General features: G+C 37.2%; 1 protein-coding gene and 1 non-coding gene across 2 annotated transcripts; both read left to right on the top strand.

The window, feature by feature from the left end:
* The first annotated feature begins 221 nt into the window (after window positions 1–221).
* Window positions 222–4,982, top strand: emc (Basic helix-loop-helix domain-containing extra-macrochaetae). The gene is made up of 2 exons (XM_017164045.3): window positions 222–1,067; window positions 3,630–4,982. The coding sequence occupies exons 1-2, from the start codon at window positions 510–512 to the stop codon at window positions 3,666–3,668; spliced, it is 597 nt and encodes a 198-aa protein (XP_017019534.1). The 5' UTR covers window positions 222–509; the 3' UTR covers window positions 3,669–4,982.
* A 20,870-nt stretch (window positions 4,983–25,852) lies between these two features.
* Window positions 25,853–25,950, top strand: TRNAI-UAU (transfer RNA isoleucine (anticodon UAU)). The gene is made up of 2 exons: window positions 25,853–25,890; window positions 25,915–25,950. It is a non-coding gene; the product is annotated as a tRNA-Ile (tRNA).
* The last annotated feature ends 171 nt before the right edge of the window (window positions 25,951–26,121 follow it).

The raw sequence follows: 26,121 nt of genomic DNA on the forward strand, positions 1-26,121 counted from the left end.
TGAATCCTCTCAATGCTATCTCTATCTCTCCCGGCTTCAGATACTCTCCATAGTATTTCTCCACAGCTGAGCCGCTCTCTCTCTCTCTCTCCCTGGCTTGCTTACCATATCTCTCTCGCACACTTCGGGTTTTCTTGCTCTCTCGGAGACTCCGCCTCTCGGGCACTCTTCGGGCGACTATAAAAGCAGGCGCTCTTCGTGAAGAGCACTCATTCGTGCGCTGAAAATTCAAAAGCAACTAAAAGAAAAGCGGAAAAGCAGTAATATATATAATATCGCAAGAATCGAAAAACACGCTGGATTAAAGTGTTCTAACTTCTTCAAAACCCAAAAGTGCTCACAGTGAAAAGTGATCAAAAAACCTAAAACAAAAGCAACTCGCAGAGATACCAAATATAAAAAAGATTTAATTTCTTTAACTAAAAACTAAAAACCTCGCAAGTAACCGGTACGACCGTGTAATAACCGCCAAGATTCTACTCAAGGAGCGTAAAGCAATCATCTCGAGAATGAAGTCGTTGACGGCCGTTTGCCAGACGACGACAGGTGCCTCCGGCATGCCGGCCTTGAGCGCCAACAGCGGGCGCATCACGCGCCACCCACCGCACCGCGGCGACGGCGAGAACGCCGAGATGAAGATGTATCTGTCCAAGCTGAAGGATCTCGTGCCGTTCATGCCCAAGAACCGCAAGCTCTCCAAGCTGGAGATCATCCAGCATGTCATCGACTACATCTGCGATCTGCAGACGGAACTGGAGACACATCCCGAAATGGGCAACTTTGATGCGGCGGCCGCTCTGACGGCGGTCAACGGTCTGCATGACGACGAGGACAGCGACATGGAGGATGCGGATGCGGATGCAGAGCCCATGCCCACCTCCGATGCGGATGTGCTAGCGCAGCGTCTAAGCGCCGAACAGCAGGCCAAAGTATCTAGTCCCGCCGCCCGTCTCCCACTCAGCGATCGCCAAACGCCCAACACGCTCGTCGTGGCGCCCGCTCATCAGCAACAACTGCAGCAGCAGCAGCAGCAATCACAGCAGCAACTGTCCAACAGTTTAGCAACGGTGAGTTAACAAAGCAAAATATAAACGAAAATATTAGGAAAAAAATATAAAGTTTTAAAAAATATAATAAATGAGAGAGAAAATAAGTGTTAAATATTAAAAGTATTTAGAATATTAGAGACGAAAAAACAAAAGAGAAAAGCTAAAAATCGTTTTAAATATTTAATCATAGATAAAAATGAGAGATATTAAACAAAATAAAACCTTTTTAAAAAGTTAATTGGTCTATTGGAGTTTTTACTTTTATTGTAAATATTTTCTTAAATTTCATGGCAATTTCAAAGTCATTTAAATATCATTTACTTTTCTCTACAAACTTAAAGATAGATTTCCACAACTAAAAAGAACATAGTTTTTGGTAAAATTTATAGAGAAAATAAAGATAAGAAAATATTTCAGAGTTATAAAAGGGCTTCCCTTTTTTTTCTGCCTGCTGACCATAGTTTAGTTTTTTTCCCCCCCTTATCGTATGCCATTATTTTGACCGCAGTTGTTTTTATTTTGGCATTTATTTGCAATGCAAATTGTCTTGAAGGAGACAACAATTGAGTGTCAAAGTTTTTTTCGGCTTTACTTTTATTGTTGTTCCCGAAGTGACCTCATTCATAAGGCAATTGACAAAATGCTTAGTGAGTGTGAGTAAGTGTGTGTGACGATTTAAAGGACGAATTTGTTACCGCTGAAAAATTTTCTTTACTTTCTGCGACAATAAATCTGTGACATTTCGCTTTTATAGAGGCATTTCACAGACTTTTCAGTACGTCCCCGTCTATAAGTCTATATGTCTGTGAATTGGGTGTCTCTGTCCGTCCGTCCGCCTGTCTGTCCGTTTGTCTGTCCGTTTGTATGTATTTGCGGTTGTTGTCGCCATCGGTTGGTTTCTTTCTTTTGTGTTTTCTGTGTTGCCTATACGTAGCTGTTAATTTTTTCTTCTCTCGCGGCCTTTTTCTGTTGTTGTTGTTGTTGTTGTGATGTGTTTTAAATGAACACCTGCAGATACTTAAATTTATTTCACATACATATACATACATACGTGCACACACATACGCACATTCGAGCTTGAAAAGCGGAATTTGAAATTGGGGAATCATCAGTCTCTCTCCTCTACATCTTGATATTTTTACGTATTTTTATTATTATTATTTTCGCCTTTTTTGGTTTTTGGGTTTTGGCTTACTTCATTAGCGCAGCTTCTTTTCTTCTTTTTTGATTTTTGTTGTTATTAATGATGGTGGCGAAAAAAAATCTGTTTAAAAGCCACGAAAACAGGTTGAGTGTCGGTCGAAAAAGGCTTTTTCAATGCTTTTTTTTCTCTCAACAAATGCTCAACTGGGTGGCCCCGCCGGCAAGTGTTATTAATATATTTTTTTACGGTCTTCTTTTATTGTTAATTTTGATTAATTGCAGGGGTTTGAGTTTGGTGAATGTATAGGTAATTTGCAAGTCCTTAAAAGTTAAATCATAACTTGGAATTTTAAAAATTGTTTTTCTTATGTACAAAGTATTGAAATTTTAGAATTTATTTAGCTAACGAAATATTTGGCTTGTGAACCTGTCCTTAAAAATCCTTTGTGATCTCTTTATATCTATTGTGTTCTCTTTCAACCTTTGGAGAGTTTTCGGCTCTCTTTCTCCAGCTGTGCGTAGTGGTGTTCCCTGGCGTTGTTTTTGTTGCAAAACATCTGCAACCTACACGCCCCATTTTTGTTGTTGTATGTTTGTGTGTTTGATGTGTCACCGCTGGGAGCAACACCAACAACAATCTCAGAATTCTTTCGAAAACACGCACACACACACTCACACAGAGGCAAACATGGGGGCACTCAGAAAACTGTAAAAAGAAATGCACGTGTTCAAAATGTTCTCTCTGTGGGCTGTTTCTGTTGTTTTTGCTGTTTCTTTTCCTCTTTTTTTTTCTTTACATTTTTTTTTGTATTTTCGCGCAGCTGTGCGCCAGTCGCCAGTCGGTCGTCGCTTTCTACATTGTATTCCCCCCTGCACGGATCTTGCCCTCTCCCCTAAGGCTCCAACCCAGCACCCCCTCGCAGTAAGAGAGAGAGAGAGCAGAAAGAGGAGAAGATGAGAGCACAGAATGAACACTTGAAGAAAAAATCAGGGAGAGGTCAATAGATTGGATTATACGAGATTTTATCACAATTTGAGGCATCAATTCTATTATTTTATTATTTATATACAAAATCAGTAAATATGTATAGTTAAATTAAGAAGATAATAGTTTAAAAAAGGTTTTAAATATGTTTTTAATTCCTAAATACACTCAATATTTTTTTCGAGTGTTCAAGAATTCAAAATACGTACAAAAAAATCCCAGTGACAGATCATTTGATTTTCTTGGCGCCTCTTTATAGCCTCCTTCCCCATTTCTCCGCTCTCCGCCACTGTCCCAAAAACAAAAATAAAAAACAGCAAATTAATTGATAACATAGAATGGCGAAATAAATATACACATAAATATAGCAAATAAACAAATTACTGTTGTATGCCAATAATAATCGCACAATAAATACTAATTTGGATTTTCCCTCTTCTCTCTCATTTTAGCCACTGAACGCAGCGGAGAAGGATAGCAGGCAGTCGTAAGGGGCTGCGGAAAACCTATGAAACCTATATAAACTTATTAACTAAATGCATAATTAAAGTACAGTCAACTCCACTCGCAACCTTCGTGTGAAGATCTCCGCATAAAATATAAAAAAACTCTCAAGAAGAACCACAACTACAAAGCCGGCGCCCAGCAACTCTCTTCAACTCTCTTTCTCAATTCGAGATTTAAATAAGGAAAAAGAGAGCTCGGCTCAAGCATTTCACACAAACACACACACACACCAACACACATTGAAAGAGTTTAGTTTAAACATTTAATAACACACAAACACACACACACCTAGCATTAGAGCATCGTAAGCAAGTAAACATTTAATTAATAATATTAAACATTAACTAGGATGGCGCTTAAGAATGAATGAAAGAACGGAAAGAAGGAGAAAACTTGGCAAAGCTTTAAACAATTTAATTTTTCCTTTTAACGCTTGAAATTAATCGAAGCATATATAATTTTGTTTTCCTAATTTTAGTTTTGTTTTGGTTTAAACAACGCAAAAAAAAATATATATGTTACTAATGCAAAGCAAAAACACAGAGATCAGCAATAAAGCAAAAATAAAATACAAAAAATAAAAGCAAGCAAAATGGGAATTATATATATTTAATTCGAATTTTGTATTATGATTTCTCTCTCTCCCAACGATTTTCCTATTAATTTTAAACAATCAAGATTTTTCCTATTATCGATTAGCCAGCAGCCAATAAATAACAAAAAATAAAAAACAAACAAAACAAGAACAACCAACTCAGCACACACATTCAAATTCATTAATTTATATCGAGTACGTTTTAGTGTTTAAGTTGAGAAAGTTAATTTCCAGGCACTAATTTTCACACACACAAACACAACCACAAATGCAAACCTCATTTTGTAGTTTTTCCGGATCGTTTTCCTCTCTTTTTTTAACGAATAATGCATAATAATAATTACCAGATATACACTAAAAAAAACCTATAAATATATATATAAATATATGTTCTGTGATCTGTAGCATACTTTGTACAAAGTGTTTTTTAGAGCATAATTATGCGATTTTTTAAATTATGATTTGATGAAGATCCGCTAAAGAAATCGAAAGCAAACAATTCTGATTAAAATTATATAATTTTTGTTCTCATTTCGATGGAAGAAAACTCTATCATGATGTAAAAAAGAAAAAGAAAACATTTGATGATGATGCGAAAAAATATATATCTAAAAAAAAATGGAAGAAAAAAACAACATACAAAACAAAAAATTAGCTCTTAATAAATTGCAAAAATTAAAAAATATTAAAAAATCAAATACAACTCGATTTTTACTGGGAGATGGTAAAAGGGAGTCAAAGGGGGAAGGAAACTCTCGGAAAACTCAAGAGTAACAAGCACAAGTACAACTAAAGCAAAACATAACATACCTGTGTTACCTTTAATTAAATTACTTAAAACCAAACCAAAGCGATTAGAAAACGTTCCAGAAACTCCTAGCAACTACCTGAAGACGAGTAGCAAATGAAGGAGAGAAAACTCGGCTTTGGGAAACCATATTTCCCATGCAAACAAGTGCAACGAATTACCAGAACAATGCGGTGGATGAAAATGCTCGTTTTCCATGGGCGAGCGAGTTTTCTCACGCGCAGCCGCCGCCGCCGCAGCCAGCAGCCTTTTGTCATTAGGGGTTTTCCCAGCCAAACAAACAAAACAGTTCAGGTAAAATCGCCCAAAGGGCCGCTCTCTTAACTACTGCACGTGTGCGAATTACAAACAGTACATAGACTTTTCCGTTGAGAAAAATTTCCAGCTATTTTTCCTTTTATTTCTTTTTTTTTTTGTTTTTCTCGGACGACAGTTGACCGCTTCTTGGGTGTGGATTTAGTTTTGGTTTTGCCCGCAGCTGCTTCCCGTTCCAACTCCTCCCACACCGCTTCGCCTCTCCTCCTCGCCTGTAGTTTTCCACGCTTTCCAGCTATCTGAGCAGGCTGCCTATTAGCGTTAATGATTGCAACTACAATGCAATGACCAATTGGCAATTGCGACTATAGTCTCTCGGCTCGGATCTCGGAGCAACCCGGTGCCAGGCCGCCCCATTCAAATGTCAATTCGGATCGGAGACCCCAGCGAAAAAAAACACACACAGGAAAATATATATACATTTTACATAGTCACAGAAAGCTTTTCCCCACAAATCTGAAATGCCCTATATAGTTTAAAGGAAAGTGTAAGGCTTACGAAATTATTTTAAATATTTTAAAGATTAAATTAAAAAGGGAAAAATCATTTAAAGGGATTAGTGTACTTAAAGTTACATCTGGGTTATGCTTGGAAAAAATCTTAAGTATAAACTATAACAGTTTCTTAAATAAAAATTATGGAAACAGCTTCGAAATACTTAAAAATCATACAGAAAAATATTAAAATTTGTATTACTTAAGCTTAAATACCTTTAACTTGTTAAAAACTCATGAAACTGTTCTTAGAAACTCCCAATATATCCTCACCTGCAAACTAATCATATTTCTATAATTTTCATATCTCAAAAATGCTTAAAAATTTTTTAATTATTAAACCACAGTCAGAGTAACTCTTATGACCCAGACTCCACCATTAATTAAGCAATTATTTAATCACAAAAAAACTCCCCATTCCATTTAGCATCAAACTGAATTACTATTTTCTCGTTAGGGTATAAACTGCAGCTAAAAAAAAGAAATAAAATCACCAGCAAATGAGGGGGAAAAACAAAAACAAAAAATAAAAAACCCCCCTAGTGTTCACATGCATTGTCGGGGGACAGTGCGTTTCATATATGTAACTTAGCCCCCTCTGGGTTCTGGGGGCCAATGATCTCTGATTCCGAGCAGCTCTCTTGGTATGCGCTAATTGTTTGAGGTTTTTTTTTGGGTTCGCGTAGAGCCTTTGGCCAGGTACAATTAGCGCGCTCACCTTAGTCTCGGTCTTGGGGGGTTTTCTCTCATGTAATGATTTTACGGGTATTTGTTGTTGTTGTTACTTTTGTTTTTTTGGGTGCGACAACGAGAAATCAGTGAAACTTGAATTACCATAAAAACTCGTGTAGCAGTCAACAGCTGCGGCAAACTGCGCGATTGCGAATGCCGTCGCCTCGGCTCAGCCTTCCCAATGGCCGTGCCGGAAAATTTTGACATAATAATTGTCAAGCTGACATTTCCAACCACGCAGCTGACAGCTGAGCCAGCCGGAGCTCCCGATCTCCCGGTCGCCGGTCGTCGATTGCCGTTCGCCCGAGTGTTAAACGGAGCCGGTATCGAGTGCGCTCCTCTCCCGGCTTTAACTCCCCAAGGGGATTAGTGGGTGGATTAGGCCAAGGATTAACATGGTTACTGGATATTGAGTGTATTTAGGAGCTGGGAAAAATAATAATGATATAAGGGGAACTCTTATACATATGTATATCGTATCTTACAATTATCTGGGTTTCTTGTTTTAGGTTTATAATTTTGTTTTTTATGTTTAAACATTATTTTCTTTCAGGTCAGGGTTAGTTCATTAGTAAAAGTACTTAAGTTTTGTTTTTTGTTTTTTCTTAATGATTTGTGTTGCTTACACTAACATTGTTTTTGAATTTCCAAGCACGTTCCGTCAATATTGACCAATTTGTGAGCTTTGTCAGTGATTGAGAGGCTTCAAAAGGTAAAGAGTTTAGGTAAATATCCCTACAAATAGTAAAGAACTTGAAGGAAAATATATTTTTTTATTTTTCAGATAATTTTTATGGATTTAATTACCATATTTATGACTTGAACTAATATAAAAGAAGTTAAAAATATATTAAAAAGTTTTAATTTAATAATTTTTTAAATTACGAAGAAATGCCTTACTGGTTATCAAATTATATATGTCCAGTAAATAAATTTAATAAATATAAATCAAAATAAACTTAATCAAAGGTATATAATTTTCTTTAAGCTTATTTAAAATACAAAGAAAAAGGTAAATGTCCACTTAACTTTAACTGCCTCTAACACAATCAATTAATAGTTATTACACATTAATTTAATTTTCCTTTAAACAAATCCCTGGTTTTATAGGGTTAAGCTGTCTTGGCTTAACTCCGCTGGCTGAGTAAAAAGTCACCGAAATGAAAGCTAAACCACAATCAAGCAGCGACGCTGCCGTCGACGACGACTTTGGCGAGGTGCGCATAAAAATCGCATTTAATTGTGATTTTCACACGAAATACAATGCGCATGAGCAACTGGCGCCGCTGGTTAAGCTCCAGGGGGGAGGGCAGGGGTGCGGTTTCCATAAAAAACGGAAGGGGGAGAGGGTTAATACTTGATGGCAATTTGTGTAACTAGCGGTAAAGCGTAACTACTAAGCAGGCGAGGTATATGCTCAGGTGCTCAGTGCTAGTGGTGGTGGCTTTTGGGAAACACCTGCAAAACGCCAAACGCAAAACGCACCTGTTTCGCTAACAAAAACTAAAACAAAGTCAGAGAAACACCTACAGACACCAACGCCGCAGTGAAATAAAAGCAACGCGGACACGGCTCAGCAACTTTCGTGGCACACACAGGTAGAGCAGGGGGGTTAAGCCACTGGGGGGGAAAAGGGGTTAAGGCTTGACTTTTGTGTAATTGAAGCAGCCATGTGTCTTTTTGGGGGGGATGGTGGGGGGGAAAAACTGGGTGAGAGTTCCCAATGCGAATTAGGAAATCGAAACCAAGTCGAAGTTGCAATTGAAGACGGCGAGGAAACTTAACTTACATATGTAAAAGCACAGACAAGGGCATTCATTTAGAGTTTTTTTTTAAATTAAATAATTAACGATATTTATGTCATTAAGGAGGTCTATTCAGGAATTAATAATACAGTTTTTATGAAGGAAAATGTCTTTGAAACTGAGGAAGTAAATCATATCTATTATGATCACAATTAGTTTATAGTTTCCTCTTTTGCTTAACAAACTTTACATTAAAATTATGATTACTTTAGCCAGGATATCCAAAGACTTTGCTTGTTTTTATACACCTAATATGATAGCCGGCTTTGTGATGTACCAGAGCTGGAGGGGATCGGGTCAGGTGCAGTCGAGTCGGAAGCTTAACTGGGAACCACCGCTTGCCATCAGCTGGCGGAAGTTGGCCAGAAAGCAGCAATGGTAATAGCAGCTGGCCAACGGGAGTGGAGTTTCAAGTAGGAGTTCGGCGTTGGAGCTAGAGCCCGACCAGGCCCGGCATTGATTTCAGCTGCGTCACCATCCATTGTGACTCTTGGGGTGGTGGTGGTGTTGCTGGTGTGACTGCAGTTCAGTGGCCGCCACATGTTGGCCTAATGACAGGCTCTGACTGCCAAGACTCAGCCTCAGTTTGCGGCAGCTTTTTGGCCAACAATGGCGATGACAATGGCCAAAAGTTGCCGTCGAGGTGCGGCTGCAACAGCAGTTGCAGTTGCAATATCTGCTGACATTTGATCGAAAGACTGGCGCTGCCGCAGAAGCCATCGGGTCACAGGCCCCGCCATCGATGACGAACGGCGGCGAGTGTCAAGCTGTAAATTAAATAGAATTATGCACACAATTCCTTATCGCCAATTGAATTGTTGTTATTTTGCCTCGAGGCTCTGACTAATGCGCCACCCGAGTTGCTGAGATTGATATAAAGGCGATGGAGGGAACACGAACTGCAGCCATACTAGAGACCACCAGGCCAGCAGCTGCAAGCTACTAGAAAATGTTATTGGTTTTTAATACGAATTGAGAAATACCCTTTAATATTGATTGGTATTTAAAAATTACACATATTTGTTTGTTAAATTAATTATAAAAACTTATCCATTATCAATTACATTTAATTATATTTTACAACTCATTAGACAAACTGTAAGAACTTTACATCTAGAGCTGTTTTAAAATATTTATAATTTCCAAACCCATTTGTTTCAGCTTTACTTCTTATCAAATAAGTTAAATATTTAAATATAAATATTATTTTAATATTTAAAGTGTTGGTAATACCCTTTTAAAAGCTCATAACAAGACTCCCAAAGCCGACATTGATAAATGCCATCCCACGCCTTGCCTGTGTTTTGGCCAGCAACAAAAACTTTAAAAATAAAAATAATAAAATGAGATAAATATATAAAAAATAAACACTGGCCAAGCTCAACTCCTGCCGCTGCCGTTGGTTATTTCATTCATTTCCATTTCGTTTTGCTAATTGATTCATTGATCTTGGCGATATCGCCTCCCCGGTGACCAGAGCTTAGCCTCCCGTTCCGATCCTGCTGCAGAGATCGTAACATAATTCTCTCGGAGACCGCGGTCCGCCGCAGTCGCATTCATTTGCACGCCTGTCCACTTGGCCGTCAATTGTGCACAAAGACATTATTAGCCGTCTAGGAATTCAATTCCATTTCCATTGTCGGCCTGGCCAACTGGCTTTTCGACGAGGCTTTTCCAACAGGGGGCTTGGCCGGGTGTTTCTGGCCTTTTTTTTGGTCGGATTTCTTTTGGTGTTTTGTAGCTGCAATTTGTTAAATTGACAAAAACTTTTTGCGATAAACTTTGGCGCGTTATTAAATTCAATAAATTTTGCTCTGGCTCCGCGGGCTGGTTTTATTTATCTCTCTAATCTCAGCGCGAGATCAGCAAATACAAATTCTGTTTAAGATACAACCAACAAAATATATATCGATCCACAGGTTAATTGCCAGTCAGGGGCGTGGCCATCAAGATATACCTACTATATATATATTCTGAAAGAGCCCCGATGCGATCCTTATCTGTCGAATTAAATTTGCAATCAATGAAACTCAGCCAGCTTGTCAAAATGCCACAAGTCCGGGCCTCTTCCTCTATTGGCACGAAACACCAAAGGTTGCCGCCGAAGCTCCAAAGAGTCAACAAAGCTTAAGTTCGAGCCGGGACTTTGAAATTCGACTTGAAAACTCTGGGCCAACTTCCGTCGCACATTTGCCATTTGTCATTCCATGTCAGCGGATCGGAGCTGCGGTCCAAAGATGCCCAAAAATGGCGACGAAGGAACAGACCTCGCATATAATTTACGATTATGCTTTGGCGAGGATGCACTACAAGAAATGTGGGTTCTTAGGGGTTAATGGAGGGTGTTCTTGGGTTAAGGAAATTTAAATTAAATTTGAAATTTAATTAGTACTTTAGATTTTAATAATTTGTACAATTAATACTAGTTTTTCAAGAATCTCTTTTTAAAGTTTAGTGAATTTGAAGTCTTAATTTACAGAAGGATATTATTGTTCAAGATGTTAGGGTTAATATACTCTTAAATAATATTATCAAAATTTTTATGTTTTTTATGAAGAAGAATATAGGGATTCAGGAGGATAATATATATATTTTCATAAAATAATTTACTGTTTTAAAATCTTAACTTTTATATAAGAATATTACCCCTGGAAAAAAGAAGTTTATAATAATTTATCGAAAGGAGAAGTTTTACTCTCGCTTGCATAAATAAATTCTTTTAAATTTCTATACTTAAGTTATGTTAAAAATTCTAAAAATTCTTTAACGCATCCTTTAAATTGCTTACTAAATTATTTACAATCTATAAGCTTTTATTTCCCCCAAAGTTTCATTGAAAAATTGCTAATTTAGTAAAAAATTCTCCTATTATTTTTTTTATTAACCCTTTAATATCTTATAAATCTTATAAAAAATATAGCAATATATACACTGTTTCATATACATATAAAACCATATTTTCTTATATTTTCTGCTACCTTTTCCTTGAATTTTTCCAAGTGCATCGCACTGAGTCTGAGACTTGATTTAGGTTGCCGCCAAGCCAAAACTTATGGAGCCATTGATGGACGCACTTAGTCGGCAAAGACTTTAAAATTTACGTTGACATTCAGTGAAGTAGCCCCAGCTCCCCCCTACCTCCGCCATTAACCCCTGACTGCCTAATTATTTTATATGGCAGTTGCAGTTACACACTCAAATACACACACAAAACACAAACACACAAGATAAGCACTCCTTGGAAAAACTGCATTCACGTTGGCGTTGCGGCGCCGTTTGCTGTCGATAGATGGAAATTTGTTTGCCATAAATATTATTTTTCACGCGTTTGCCGCAGTAGCTGCCAAAATATGTGTGTGTGTGTGTGTGTGTGTGTGTGTGTGTGCTTGGAGATGCCGCCAACGCCATCGAGGTGGGGGCTGGGTTTGGGTTTAGTGCCTCAGCATCGGCTTTCAGCCAACGCCAACTTGGCGGTGGCATCTTTTTGCATTTTGGCAACTTTGTTGTCAACACCGCAACGCCTGCGTCAGTTTCTGCATAAATATTTGCATTCGCTTATTGATTTTTAGACATTTTATTTGAACGTTTTTCAACTTTTGATTGGTAGTGGAAATTTTTATTTGAATTTTATAGTTGAGTGAAATTTTAATTACTATATAAGAAGTGAGTAGAAAAGAGGTTTCTGTTTTGGAAATTAAAATACTCATTACCTTAAATTATTATTAAACAAAAATTAAAAATCTACATAATTTCCCCTGATTCTTTCTTAAAAAGGGGCTTTATTTTAAAATGAAATGATTATAAAATTATTCAGCAATTAATGGCTTTCCTCCTGTTATTTCTTTAAAACTAAAACTATCTTTTTCTTTAAAGAGAAACTCTATTGACGCAATTTTCTTATAAAAAGAGAGAAAAACTTACCTTTTTTGTATACCTTTTTTTCCCTGTCTTTGACTTTCCAGCAATTTCCTTCAATTTCCTGCTGCCACTGCCTGTCTATCAGCCATCTCTCCCTTGTCTAATTAACGCTTCATCGCCATCCCAGAGGCGGCGGCACATCTCAAAAAGAAATCCGAGCCGAACGAACACCTTTCGAAGCTCCGAAGCCCAATTCAAATCTTGGCTCATAATCGCAAAGCAAAAATCTCATTAACGCAAAAGCCGAAAATGTAAAGAGGGGGGGAAAAGCCTGGCCCAGAGAGCTTGGCCAATTAATAAAGAAGCGTGAAATTGAATTTCTTTGCCCAAACTTCACACCCAAAAGATATGCTGGCAAAATCTAAAATCTTTTCCTGCGGCGGCTGCAACAACAAAAACTGCCAAAAGTAACACACACAATACACACATTTCGAAAATAAGGGAAAAGGTTCTATAAATGCAGGTGTGGCTGGGCCTGGGCAGCGGCTATTAAAACTCAATCTGAAATTCAAATCGTAATATAAGGCCACCTCTCTCAAAGTCTGCAAAAACAAAAGGCCAGCTACAAAGTGAAGAAAAAAACCCAAAAAACTATTCACACAGAAAAGAGAATCCTCAGAAGAGACCTGCAAAACACAAAAAAAAATCAAAAGGGCAGAGGCAGAGTCAGAGCGAAGCCAAAGAATTTCTTCTGGCGCATTTTGGCCAAAAACGAATCCGAGAATGGTTGGTCATCCGTCCAGGGCTATCTTAGCATTTGATCTGCGGCGATTCGTCGAAGGTTTTTGGGCTCTGGATGCTGTCTGCAAATTCAGTTTTACACCTGTAAAAAATTAAGAGAAGATAATAATTTATAAATATTTTTTAACAAGAGGAAAGGTAACTAAATATAGAAGCTGTCTTGAAATAATTGGGTTAACTCTTAGGTTTGTTTTTCATATTTTTATGGCTTTAAAATTGTACTTAAATTTAAATATATATTATGAAATATTTACCAAAATATTTAAGGCCTTAAAATCATGGTTAATATTAAAAGATTCCCTTAAAAACCCCCAATTTCTTCCAAGTGCACTCTGGTTTCTGCAGCTGATCTGAGCCCTGAGTCTTCAGTCTTGAGACTGAATATGAGTCGCAGTTTGCCCCGCAAGGAATTCTTTCAATTCATTTGCTTTCTGCCGGGTTTCTTGCTCTCCTTCCTCTGGATATATATACCTGGATATATATATTTTTTGTATTTTTTTTGGCAAAGATCCTTTGGGTCCAACGCGCGGCGCATTTCAATGCTGCACGTGTGCAGGCCCAAAGCGAACCTTCTTCTCTGGTTGTTTTTATTTTCGGTTCCCCTTGAGAGGCCCTGCCTGCCTGCCTCTGCCTTTGAGCCGAGATTGAAATTTGTTGAACACCGGCGTGGCATAACTTCTCTCTTATTTGTTGTACTTTTCATCTTTTTTGTTGGTTTTGGTTTGCCCAGAGTGTTGGTTTTTTTGGTTTTGACGATGACGACTTTTATTAATATTTTGGGGATTGGTTTTGGGCTTGGGGCCTTTTTTTAGGGACTGGGAACTGCGAAAAAAGAGTATCGAACAAAGCAATGCGTTTCTTGGAATCGGTTTTTTGTGATAAGCTTTAACGCTCTCTCAAAGGATGCCCTGTGTATTCCCCATAAAAGCGTTTAAGAAAATGTGAGTGATTAGGGGTTTTTAGGAGAATTATATCAGGAAAAGATTTATTTCTTGAGAATATAGATTTTTTTGTGGTATTTATAGAATAATATCAGAGGAAGCTGAAATGGTTTTTGTTTTTGGTAAAGAATGTTTTTAGTTGTGCTTTTTTAAAGAGGGAATAGTATACATTTTTACTTTATTTAAAATTTTTAAAATATTTTTACACATCCAGGTGAATTCTATATTCGATCTCATTTCTTGAGCTCCAGATTTTGGGGCTTATTTTGGCAAAGGCAAAAAGGTATCAAGGGGGGCTAGCCTTTGAGTATTTTGAAGACAAATCATGCCCCTTGGTCGCATTGAAACGCTTTGTGTGGCTTTGTCTTGCGGTTAGCCAACTTGCAACTCCATGGTTCCACGGCTCTCCTTTGCATCCACCTTTCGGTTTTTTTTTTATTTTGGGGCCGCAATTCATCCGCGAAGGTGGCCTGAAGGCATTTTCATCTCATTGGTGGGTAGGTTGCTCTCGGTTCAGCAGACTTCTGCCCAAAATTAAGTTATAATTTTGGATATGCCGCTGCTGGGTGGTCGTTATTTGCATTTAAATTGCAAACAAATCATCGCAAACCTTTGATTTATAGAGGAAAGTCGCTTGCCTCAATTAAAAAGAATGCCGAAAAACCGCAGAGATCGATCGTTGGGATGCTGCTGCTGATGATTTTGAAGATGAATAATATACGGAAATAGTGCACTTGGGGAAAAATTTAGATAAAACAGAAGCTTTGATTTAATATAAGAATTATGGAAAATAATTTGAAAGAAATATCTGTAATTAATTAAGAAAATTAAACTTTTGAAATTGAAACTCAATTAAAGTATATAAATTACTCTGAAAGATATGATTAAAGATAGCTTAAGATCTCTTATTTCTTGTAAAAATAATTACCTAAAATTTATATATTTCTCAATTAATTTTCTGAGATTTTCCAAGTGTAGTAATGATCGGTCTGGTGCCGCTGCGTAGGCAGTGGAACGGTAGCCATGCAGATCGTCAACCGGCAGCCGTGCCCAGATGACAGCGGCGGCAGCTACTCGTACTTATCGCTCTTTCAATTTTTTTCCCTCTGTTTTTTTGTTGTGAATTTTTCATTTTGTTCAACGTTGTTTTTTTTTTATTTTACGAAAGCCGGAAAATGAGGTGCGTCTGCTGATAAAGAAACCCGTAGCCGCAGCCCAAGACCTCTGTCTACCTCAGCCTGCCTTTGAGCCGAAAGAATGCCAGACAATTCATAAAACCATGAGGCCACAAAGCAGAAGAAATAAACCGAAAAAAAAGGCGAGAGAGGTGAACCATTCTTTGGCAGCCACTTGGCAACGAACGTCACGTAGCGGCGGCATCATTAGCCAAACCGCCAGGTCTCAGACTCAGTCTCAATCCCAATCCCAGATGGAGACAGAGTCACAAAACTCAGCGGCTTGAAAAGTGATTGCACAAAGGAAAATATTTCTAGGATTTTTGGAGGTAAGAAAAATATTTATTAAATTTATTTTAGATAAGTTAAAAGTTGTTAAGTAATTATATAACTAAAATAGTATCAGAATGTATCTACAAACCTTTTCAAAAGTATCTTTATTCGATTTCAGTTTTATTATAGACTGTCAATCCCCCAAAAAGACTTACATATATTTAAGAAATTCTATTATAATGTATAATTTTATTATTTCTAGGTAATTCACCATATTTCCCTATTTTTTCTCCCTGTGTTCGAACTTATTTGTTGCCGTTTGGCGGCAGCCTTTCCATTTTCCCACTCACTTTGGCTGTATGCAACTGTTGCTCGCCGCTCATTAATCCCGAGACCGTAGCTCTGTAGCTCTGCAGCTCAACAGCTCCGTAACTCTGACTCCAAGTAGCTCCGATTCCGATTCAGATTCAGATTCAGATGCCGTACCATATATCCCGCACTCAGCTGCACCTACTTTTCAGCGCTTTTGTTTGCCTGCCGCGCACACCTGAGAGGAAATGCGTAACAAACACTCACAGCACACAGCTGCAGCGGGGTAATTTCCACGGAATTAGTGGCCCCGAGGAAAACACTTTGTTATTACTGAGATTCTGTCCACCACGCTGGAGGTCATCAGCTCACACATCGCATACAATATGTGCGGGTGGTGTATACGGTTATAAATAATATAACCCTCTTGAAAGAGAGGCTCGAGAACGACGGGCCATTGTCTTGCCCCATTGACAGCCATTCAAGTGGAATTCCCCGCATCTTTTAATTGTTTCATAATTAATGTGGGAAAAATGTTGGTATAAATCCCTTTACCGCTGATTGAGACATAGCATACTATATGGTACATCCAGGGGCCATGCGCTATATGTACATATGTCGAAACTGTCAGCGGAGTTTGAAGAACGCTCTTGAGAGACAGAACTCGCTGGGATTTGCAGATGTGACGAGCAGTGAAATGCAGCTCAAGTGGGGGAAGATTGAACTCTGGAGAAGAGATGCAGACGATCTGAGATGTGAATGATCTCCTCAATTGCCCCGACTTGAGTAGAAAGCTTCTTTAATTGTTGGAGAATCGATCTTTTAGTGGATTTAGGAGGGAGAAAGCAATTGAAATAGTCAGGGTATTTGAAAGGAAATTAGGAAATGGGATAGCACTTTAAATAAAATATTTAATATATTTTTATATGCTCAGACAGCTGGAGACAGCTTATAATAAATATAACAATTTTAAAGAAGTTTTTCCGAAGGAACAAGCCTAGTTTTTATGAGGCTTATTCAAATTTTCTTAAATTGGCAGCATTTCCTTTAATATTTTATAAGCTATTTATTTCTTCCTGCTTAAAAATCTTTAAACAATTTAAAACCTTTAAAGAAGACAGCTATTTATTTTGGGTTTATTAATGATAAGAACTCTAATTTCATTTAATACACTTGTTCCTTTGTATTTACTTGAATATTTCCTTCCTTCCTGTAATATTTATGGAAAATCTATTCCCTAAAGCCTTCCATCGGAAGCGGAAGTCTATAATCCGATTAAGGAATCAGTTTTGAACTACATTTGTTACAACTTTCCTTCATCAGATGAAATCATATGGGAAACTGCCAGAAAGAAGATGAAATAATGACTACTCCAATCCCTAATTATTGTTTTCTTTAAGCCAGAAAAAGCAAATAAAAGGTCAAAATATATCAGCAGGTAATACTCCCTCCTTGACGAAACAAATCCAGTTCCTTTCATCATTCTTTGCCTTCCAGACTCTCACACACCCAAAGCGATGATGATTACTCATTCGGTTGATTTCAGGGGAGCAGCAAATTAGCCTCTGACAACTCAATTGGACATCTGCAGGCTGCAGGCAGACTGGGAGATCTGCAGATCCGGAACGGACTCAAAAAAACCCCCGCAAAATGGACGCTTTGGACCACACCCATTGAGTAATCCGCTAACAGAAATCTGCCGGTGCGGCTCAGTCATTTGGCACATTTAATCCACGCGTCAGCGAGCACCGGGGCACCGGGAAAATGTTTGCGCATAGTTTAGGCCAGATAAATCTCAAGTTAAATGGCCAAAAGTCAAAATAAATTAAGCCCACATGCGACACACACGAAAACAACACGGCGGCAGCAGCAGAGAGCCGAAATAAAATAGAAAAGAGTTCGAAGCCAGCAGGCGACAGGCAGTCACCACAAACGTTGTCACACCCTTCTGGCCATTCCATTCTGACCCGTACCCGATCGTCGAAGTTGGATCCCGGCTCCAGCTTGGAGCTCCAAGCTTGGAGCCCAGCTTGGAGCCAGCGACGCCCACATGCAGATGCATTCGCTTCAAGACAATGGGCACGGCCACAGCGCCAGGTCTTGGCACTGGGAAAAAATATATAGGGAGAAGTTTTTATTTGCTTTATTTATAATTTAAAGAATTTTGGAAGCCTTGTTTCTTTAACTAAAATTTTAGATAATTATTTCCACAAAAAAACTGATTAAAGTGAATTTTTTGGAATTATATGTTCTTTTTTAAAAACTATCCTTGAATTACAAAACCATCTTATGGCTTTATAAATGCTTTAAAAAATTCTTAATAAATTAATCTATTTTAAATACATATTCCCAAATTTCCTCTAATTTTTCCAAGTGCTTTTTGAACTCCCCGAGAGCTCAGATTTGTCACCAGCTCGTTGTTGGGCCTTGTGCACATTAGACTTCTGCATGAGTGTACTCATTTGTAGCATAACAGATCTGTACAGTAGTGTAGAGTTCTTAAAAATACTGCACCCAATCCTTTCTGTACAGTATACTCTATAGGCCAGAAGTAGATAGCACAACATTTTTAGTGTGCCCACTTTGCGTGAGTGCAGTATATGGTTGTACCCTTCGGTAGTGAGTACTATATTTGCTGTACAGCTTGTTAGTTGTACAGCTTGTTAGTTGCTTGTGTACAACTGTGTAGATGAGTTCAGTATTCTTTAATAAGTGCATAAAAATGGTACATAAAATAATGTTTCTCCATTCTAATATTAATAATTTAAATGTAAATACTTTAATAAAATAAAATTCTTTATATGAAATACATAGTACACACGAGAACTCTATATGTGTGCATGTACCAGTCATGAAGTTTACTCACTGTACAATAAGTCAACTGCACACCAAAACACTGTACAGTGCCTTGACTACTGCACACCATTTTTGCTGTACTCATAAATAGCTGTACAACTATGGAATGAGTGAGAACACTGTCTGTCAAAACAGACAATACTACCCTACTCACTCACACCCAAGTATACTGTGCAGTAAAAAGTGTGTTCCCGTTTTTAGAATAAATGATTCATTTGTCGTTTTGGATGCATTCATGCAGAAGTCTAGTGCACATGCGCCAACTGCCGCCGCCGTCTCTGATTAAGTTGACGAAACTCAAATTCAAATTGCACGGAATAAGAGAGAGAGAGAGGGGGCTTTGCCTTTGGTTGAGGCCTTTGTGGGGCTATATAGCGACATGATCTGGTCCGCGGCTGGGTGACGAATTGGACAAACATTGGACAATTGCTGCGCCCTCGAAATGTCAACGCCCTAGAATCGAACCTGGATCGGGTGCCCCAGCTGTGGGGAAGGAAGGCCCCCTGCCAAGCGAATATCGAGCGAGTATGCAGAGACACTGGTCAGCAAATGCCTTAAAAACTAAAATAGAGAAAGTAAATTGTACTAGAGAGATTATGTACTTAAATAATTCTTAACTTGTTAAAAAAATATCATATGAAAAGGTATTACTTGACAATAATTTACCTAAACCTTTTATTCAATAGAAACTTATTTATTTTGTATTGTTATTTAAGCTTAGATGATGATGTTTATAGTTAATATATTAATATATTATATATATTATATATTCATGTACAGATACGCTTTCCGAAGTTATGAAGGATTTTACAGATCTACATATACCGAGAGTATATAAGCTTCGGTTTCCCGAAAACCCTTTTCCTTTGTTTTTATACCCTTGCAGGGTATTTTAATTTCAGTCAGAAGTTTGCAACGCAGTGAATATATTCTAGATATATCAGGAAGAAATCGATTTTTTGGCAATTTTTGCAACATTTTATAAGGGGTTACATCATTAAAATTTTTGATTTTGATAAAAAATTGAATTTTCAAAATTTTTAAATGAAGTATGCAGATTTATTAACTGTAGAAAATCTTACACAGAACAGTTTTCCGATTTAAAATTAATGTTCTTTTGGCCGAGTTATGATATTTTTAATTTTAGAAAAAATCAATAAGTTTTTTAATATAAAAAATCCGATTTTACAATACAAAATAATATTTTTCCAAGTCAAGGAATCATTTCCGACCCCATAAACCATATATATTCTTGATCAGCATTAACATGCAAATCTTTCTAGACATGTCCGGAAGAAATTGATTTTTTGGCCATTTTTGCGAAATTTGATAAGGGGTTGCATCATTAAAATTAGCAAAAATTGCCAAAAATTTTGATTTCTTAAAATTTTAAATTTGGTATGCAGTTTTTTTAAAGTAATAAAAACGAACACAAAACTGCTTTCCGAATCGAAATTAATGCATTTTTGGCTTAGTTATTATATATATTTTAATTGTTACCTGCAAGGGTATACAAACTTTGGCTGGCCAAAGTTAGCTTTCTTTCTTGTTAAAGGTTCATTTGTGCTTTCCTCAACAAAATACATACTTAAATATTTTCACACCTTTTCGCAATATGGACCAGTGTCATATGAGGGCACACACACCTGATAAATATGTATAATATAATATGTATAATATTATATATCGTAAGCCCCTCCTGCCTTTCTACCTGCCCCACCGGACTTGGTATTGGTGACATACTTTTACCGCTCCAAACGCATTTAATTATCGAGACAATTTCAATATCGAAAACTGTTTGTTTTGCATTTCGCGTTTGCACGCGTCGATCCAATTCGATTCCAAGTCGAAGTCGAAGTCGAAGTCAAAGTCGAGTCGAGTTACTTGGCGTTTAATGTTCGCCGCTTCAGAAATCGACTGCGGCGTCAGCGTCTGTCGCCCAATTATTCCAACTCTTTTTTTTTAAATATATATATTTTTTTTTTGGCATCAATTTTTGGCGACGACGATCGAGTTCAAACACCTGCAATGCACTCGATGTGTGTAGCTTTCGTTTGCATATTATTTCTTGGCCACCTTTTTTGTTTTTGCATGCACTGCACGCAGCTTTCGGGCTTCATTAATTTGGCTAAATTTTGAAAATTTACTACCCCTGCTAACGGCTATAAATTCTAGCTTATCGAGTTTAATTGCCAAATTCTCGTATTCTCCCAGGGAATTATGCCAGTCGGACTTTTGACTCTGACCAAAAATAAAAGCAGAGAAAAGAAACCTTAAAAAACGATCGCAAAAAATAATTCCCACAAACTTGACTCCGCTTGACCGGCACAACGCAACGCTAGCAAATGACGTGAACGTGAAGTTTGATCAGGTGCGCATACAAATCTTACGACGCCAACTTTCAGTTAAAGTTAAACAAAATACACACACACTCTGGCGCACAGCAATGAGGTTCAGGTAAATGTTTCAGAGGGAGCAAGATAATACGAATGGGAAATACTCTATGACTGAAAAAAAGCCTTTAAAATAAAGAATATTCTAAGCTAAATATGTATGTTGTAAATATGATAAAAGTTGCAGACAAAAATAATGTAGAATTTATGGATATTTAAAGTAGAGTTTCAGTAATATTTCAATATATATTTTAAGCTTAAAATATCAGGAGAATTATCTTTAGAGTTTTATTTAAGCCTAAACCAATATCAGATCTATGATGATGTAGAATTTCAAAGTTAAGAAAGTATGGCTAATAAATTTAATATCTTGTATTAAAATAATAAATAACGTAATTAAAGTTCTATTAAAACTTCACAATGATAAGATTCATATTAAAAAAATATCGGAAAAATTAATATAGCCTTTTAAAAATGTGAATTTTTTTAATTTTTTGAATAATGTCGACGTTCTTTTCTTGTGATAAATTTAAATATATTTTTGGTTCTAAAGATTTCATTAATATATCTATCCATTTTCATATAAATAAATTCTCCTAAAATTAAACCTCTCACTTACATCTCGCTTTTAAGAAAGGGTATTAATAAACTTAAAAACGCTGGCAAAGTAAGCAAAAGTTAATGAGAAAGTCAAATAAACGAAACAAATAACATGCAAAGTGCTGTGCGAGTGAGAGTCTCCTCTGTTTCCCCCTCAAAAGACAAGGTGATGGAGGCCGGAGGATGATGATGAGATGAAGCTTACAGTTGAAGCCAGTTGCGCAGGCGTTTTTTATATTTGCTGCAAATTTTTATTTTATTTTTTTTTTTTCATACCTTGCGGCGCTCAGTGGTTGCGGCTGGCTGTAAAGCATTTTGCGTTCCAACCGCTGACGCGTGAGAAGGTAAACAACAAATACGGCGATGCTACGCCGCCGGCTGATCTGATCCGTGATTAAGCGAGGCTGCCCTCAAGTGGCTGCCCGGGTAAAAGCCAACAGTTCACTGAGAGAAATGTCACAGAGACTGATGGGGAAATCTAGAATCTTAAAGTATTTAATGAGCAGTAAAAACCCCCTTAAGGTGAGGACATAAAAGAACCTCTTTAATCAAAGTATCTTTCATTAGTTAGTAAGTATCTTTAATAAAACCAACTTGACCTGAGGCTTTTTTTAAATAAAATACTAATTTTCCAAGCAAATTTCTAACTCTCCTCTGTGCAAAACTATTATCTCCTGTTCCTGGCTATTTTCTTTGAAGAATTTAAAATAATTGTAATATTGTTTAATGATGTTCTTTTCCTTTCCATAATTTTTTTCTGTGTCTTTGGTTTGCTTTAAGCTTTGGCAGCTGAGTCAATAATCAATCGTATTGTCCGACCAGTGGACCCACGCCCCCTTAACCCCCCATTAGCTCTTTCAGTCTTTCCTTGCAGCTCCAACTGTAACTGCAACTCGAACAGCATCTGCATCTCTGTCCCAGCATCTGCATCTGCGGCTTCGAATGAAACGGAAAGTGGCGCTACAAGTGCATCGACAGCTGATAAGGCCTACCCACCACGACTTGAAAACCAACAACAACTGCCAGACAGTCGCCAGCTGTAATCTTAATGCACTTTTTTGTGTGCCAACTTACAGCGAAGTCTCTGAGATTGCAGCAGGGGTGTAAGAAGGTCGAGTCAGGGGGTAGTGGGAGTATCTGAGCTTAAGATTGGGTAAAAATAATAAAAATACCAGTTCTAAAATTATATAAATAAATATATAATAAGAATATAGATTATACATTTTATAAATACAATAATTTGTAGGATAAATATTCCATAAATAGAACATTATAATATATTTTGTGAATTAAACAAAATGTAAAGTACCTATGAAAGATTTCAGTTTTTAAAGCCTAAGAAATGTAAGGTATTTGTCTTGAAGAACCACTTAAAATTCCAGTTTCTTTATTTTAATATTTATAAACATTTCTATACAATTGTATAAATATTATATCCATATTTTCTTGAATCTTTTCTTAGGCCGCGCGCACACTACGAGCTGAAAGCGGAGCTGAGATAAGCGAGCTGATAATTTCAGTGCAAATTTCTAAGCTCAGCTCCGCTTTCAGTGTGCGCGCTCTCATACAAGTAGTGTGTTTGTTTCAGAGAGCTGATAAGCCGTCAGCCGTCAGCTCCGCTTTCAGCTCGTAGTGTGCGCGCGGCCTTAATGCTGAAGGCATGACTAAAGCTCAACTTATCAATGTTTTTGCAAGCGTGTTGTGGGTCCGTCGTCTGGCCCGTTCAACTTTATCTTAATTACCAGCGGGGGAAGGGTACTGTTAATGCTTAAGATATACCGCTGCTATATGCTATTAACCCCACAAGTATTTCCCATTTCTTCTTTGTTTCTCCAGTGCTTATCGGCAAGAGAAAGTACTTCCAAGATTTGGCATGTGCGGCAGAGCTTGAATTTTGCTGATTAAAACATTTTCGTGGTGTTCAAGCAGTTTTTTTTTTTTTTTGGTTCTGTTTTTTAGAACAATGAAAAATTCACAAATAATGAGTCAGAGCTAAGCTCGAAAAATGGAGAAAGAAAAAATATAAAAAATAATCTTTTTATTGTTATTAATTCAAGTGAAATCTTTATGGACATTTAATATTATTAAGAAAATATATTTATTACTTAATGATAGCTTTGCCCGACTATAAAGTCAATTAATTTAAATAGGTTCTTGGACCTTTGTTTCAAAAATAAACTAGCTTTGATTGGCTCCGATCAATCGATGCTGGGCAAGGCGTCTATTGTTCCGACTTAATGGGTATTATAGCGCCTGCAATTTGTGCCTATTCTGTTGTTGTCACTCATTGTGTTGTATATATTTTTCTGATTTCTGTTTTCCATTGGCGCCAGCAGTCGTCGTCGTCGTCAATGGTAACCCTGGAGCACCAAGCCTCCTCCTCCATGCCTGAATCCCAATCTCTGCTCTAGTTAGCTCCTTCGAGCGACTGATATATTCCGTCTTGATTTGATTGTTCGCCTCTAATTCGATTTTGTTCAATTCTCAGAGCTACAATTACACAATTTATGTAGGTATATGGGGCACAATGCTCTGATTTTCCATTTATTTATTTCCTTTATTTTATGAATTTGTTTTTGTCACTTGTTCTCATCACTCTGTGGCGTCTGCGACATAATTGTCGGGTCATTCTGTAGTGGCGCATATAGGATTATTAACTGCCCGGCTAGACACAGACGCTGTCTTATGGAAATTTGTTTAGTTTTTTTTAAATAATTTTTAATTACAACATGACATGACAAGGGATTTACTTTGCATGCTTCGCTGAGTTTTTCCGCTGTAAACACTTTTTTGTGCTGTTGTTGTTTGTCTCAACTTTTGAATTATGATTATTAATGTCATACGGTGGTCATTTGTCATGGCTTCAGGTGTGTTGCCGCTTTTGCTAACGGGGATTGCCGCCTTTAGTGCTTTATTGTTATTGCATGCTTTTTGCCAAGTTAGAAGCGACGATTATGGCGACATCAACATTAGCAACAAAAGCCAAAGCCAAAGCCAAGTCAGCGGTAATTAGCGCTATTTGCATTTCCTGACTCTGGGACTTTTTTCCCGGGATTTTTTCTCATCTATTGGAGAAATTTCTATGAAAAGAAGCCATAAAATTATATGATGCATATTTTGTAGGGAAATTTTATTGATATAATTGTAAATAAAAGCTGCTAATGTTATGTATAAAGTTGAATTAGTCATCAATTATAACTCATCTCTATTATTTTATATAAAATTTCATAAATACAATATTTTTAATAAAACATTTTAAATAATTTTAAGTAAAGAAAGTCAATATTGTATATTTAAATTCATAAATGACACAAGACTTATGGATTTTTTTTTATTATAATTTTATTATATTTGTCTAAATAACCTTAATGACTTTAAACCATTTCCTAGTAAAGCTTTCAATTCACACTTAAACACTAAAAAATCATCTTTAGGGTATTAAAATCTTCGACCTGCTGACCCCTTTGTCGATTTATTTTTGCTTTTTTCCTCGTAGCTGGGATTTTGCAATTGCAAATGAAATTCATATGAAATTGAACTGTCGTAATTGTTGGCTTTACTGCCATAGCTATAGCTTTTGTTGTTGTTGGTATTATTGACATGGTAATTGGGAAGGGGCGGCAAGCGTTACGGGGGATGTAATTTTCACGGGCTTCTTCGTAATCAGCACACCTGTTCTAAAGGTAATTCAAGGCAACACACAAACGAGCCAACGAAAGTGAAAAGCTGCTAATAATTTGCATTATTTAATGGGTTAAGTCGACCACGGGGTGTAATTGAAAGTAAAATTGCGACAAAACTCACTTTCCGTCGCCCTAATACATTATTAATAATGATTCTAAGGTCTTGGCTTTCGATTTCGTTCTGAGATAATTCGAATTAAATGGCAACTAAAGTACAAGTAATAATGTGTGCACCCCGTTGACTCATTTAGATTTTCGGATGCTGAGATTTTCGAAATATTTCGCTTGATTCTTATCATCAAAATGTTTTCAAATTTATCGCTCATACGTACACACACACACTCGTACGCACTAAACATTCACCGACAGGGCGAGAGAGAGAGAGCGCGAGAAGATGAGCTACTGGTGAAAGCGTCTAAGCGCGGTGAGAGAGAGAGCTGCCGAGAGAGCCGAGAGGACTCGGAAAGAGCGAAAAGTTCTATTTTCATGGCCGAGCATTTTGTTGGTCTTTTGGCGGCGCTCCGTCAACAGCTCCAGTGGCGCAATTGGTTAGCGCACGGTACTTATAATCAGTATTCTGTGTGTATGAGCTATGCCGGGGTTGTGAGTTCGAGCCTCACCTGGAGCAAGTCGCTGGTTGACTATACTTTTTTGGTGAAACTTTCTTTTTTTTTTACTCTTTTTATATTTTCTTTATTTTTTAAATGTTTTTATATAAGTGAAGTTGAGAAAAATTCTATTTTGTTAAGGTTTTAAGTGGCATTGTACTTTAAAAATTTAATATTGAACATATTGATAA

The sequence above is a fragment of the Drosophila kikkawai genome, chromosome 3L (genome assembly GCF_030179895.1).
Source record: "Drosophila kikkawai strain 14028-0561.14 chromosome 3L, DkikHiC1v2, whole genome shotgun sequence".
Lineage (NCBI taxonomy): Eukaryota > Metazoa > Arthropoda > Insecta > Diptera > Drosophilidae > Drosophila > Drosophila kikkawai.

Bases quoted from the DNA above. Each gene is read 5' to 3' on its own strand.
- emc (XM_017164045.3), top strand. From the start codon at position 510: ATGAAGTCGTTGACGGCCGTTTGCCAGACGACGACAGGTGCCTCCGGC. The intron at 1,068-3,629 runs GTGAGTTAACAA...CTCTCATTTTAG, and splicing joins TGTCCAACAGTTTAGCAACG to CCACTGAACGCAGCGGAGAA.